Source organism: Otolemur garnettii, unplaced genomic scaffold, assembly GCF_000181295.1.
Source record: "Otolemur garnettii isolate 467f Iridium unplaced genomic scaffold, OtoGar3 scaffold00022, whole genome shotgun sequence".
Taxonomy (NCBI): Eukaryota; Metazoa; Chordata; class Mammalia; order Primates; family Galagidae; genus Otolemur; species Otolemur garnettii.
This window is the reverse complement of record NW_003852417.1, coordinates 23,146,057-23,147,502: the sequence shown is the minus strand read 5'-3', so window position 1 is coordinate 23,147,502 and position 1,446 is coordinate 23,146,057. Positions and strand designations below refer to the sequence as shown.

The 1,446-nt window shown below is 32.8% G+C and overlaps 1 protein-coding gene across 1 annotated transcript in view; it reads right to left on the bottom strand.

Moving 5' to 3' along the window:
- Positions 1-1,446, bottom strand: part of BIRC6 (baculoviral IAP repeat containing 6) — a 271,529-nt gene that overhangs the window by 16,376 nt on the left and 253,707 nt on the right. The window contains exon 70 of the mRNA XM_023511826.1: positions 280-381. Within this exon, the coding sequence (XP_023367594.1) occupies positions 280-381 (102 nt within the window). The remainder of the gene's footprint in view (positions 1-279; positions 382-1,446) is intronic.

Sequence of the window (1,446 nt, the reverse complement as noted above, 5' to 3'; positions counted from 1 at the left end):
TTGACATGGGAAAGTTAATTAATATGCAGGTAAGCATCACTTACCAGTGGGGATGTGCTCTGAGAAACACACTGTGAGGCACTTGTGTCACTGCGCACTCACAGAATGCACTTACACAAATTGAGACTTAGGGGATACGGCATGGAATATTATTGCTCCTAGGCTATACATCTCTACAGCATATTATCAGACTCAATACTATAGACAACTGAAACACAAGGGTTAAGTATTTGTGTATCTAAACACAGAAAATGTACAATAAAAATATGGTATTATCACCTTATGGGACCAGTGTTGAATATGCCGGCTGCCGTTGACCAAAGGAACACAATGTAGTGCATGACAGTAACAGGTCATGTGAGCAAAAAGTTTTTTAAAATGACATGATCATTTCAATAGATGCAAAAAAAAAAAAAAATCATTTGACAAAAGTGAATATCCTTTTACGATAAAACCACTGAACAAATTAGGAGTAGAAAGGAACTTCCTCAACCCAATGAAGAGAACTATGAAAACCCAGCTAACATCCTCAGTGGGAAATGGCTGAAAGATTTCCCCTGGAGACAGGGAAGATGACAAAGATATAGCCACCCTTGCTATATCTTCACCCAGGAGAATTTTGTCATAGATTTGGAAATCTAGATTCAGGAAACTATCTGAAATATAGAGAAAAGTCATGTAACAGTATTAATATAAAAAAAAAATCGGAAGTAAAATACATATACAAAAGATAATCCAGAAATTATAAAGATGTAATTCAGAAATGGATATGCTCTAATGTTAACTAAACAGAGCAGCATACAAATAATTTATCTACTATGTAGATTATGATTATGTGAACTATGCATATGACAAAAATACCCTACAGGGAATAGACATAAAATAGCATTTTCAAACGATGGCTAGTAAGTTTCCAATCTTTAAACCCTTAAGGATTAGTAGGCTTAGCTGGGTATATTTTATGATATTTTTCAGAAACACTAAATTGTAAATGTGAGTTTACACACATTATGCGTAAGAAAAACACTATGTAGCCACAATGATTATTCTGCTTCCTAACTAAATAAGCTACAAAGTTAATTCACATTAGCAATGTGAATCTGTTTCTCTATCTGTTTTCTGGGTATTATTTAACATATTTTAAGTGTTCCAGTGATTTGTGGAAATTAACTTATAAAATTAAAAGATTATGAACTCTGTTTATCAAATGATACAACTTTTTAAAAATGAATTTCAGGACGGTACTTTTGAGTCTCAGATAAGTTAAATTATTAACTATTATAGAAGTATCAAATCCTATATGAACAAACATGATAGCAATAGAATATTAAACTCTATCCATATAAGTTTAAGCCCTACAGTTTCCCTGGGAGATGGGAGAGACATATCTAGCTTATTGAGCTTCATCCTAGTGTTCTTTGAGAGCAACTCAAGTATTTTTTAGAA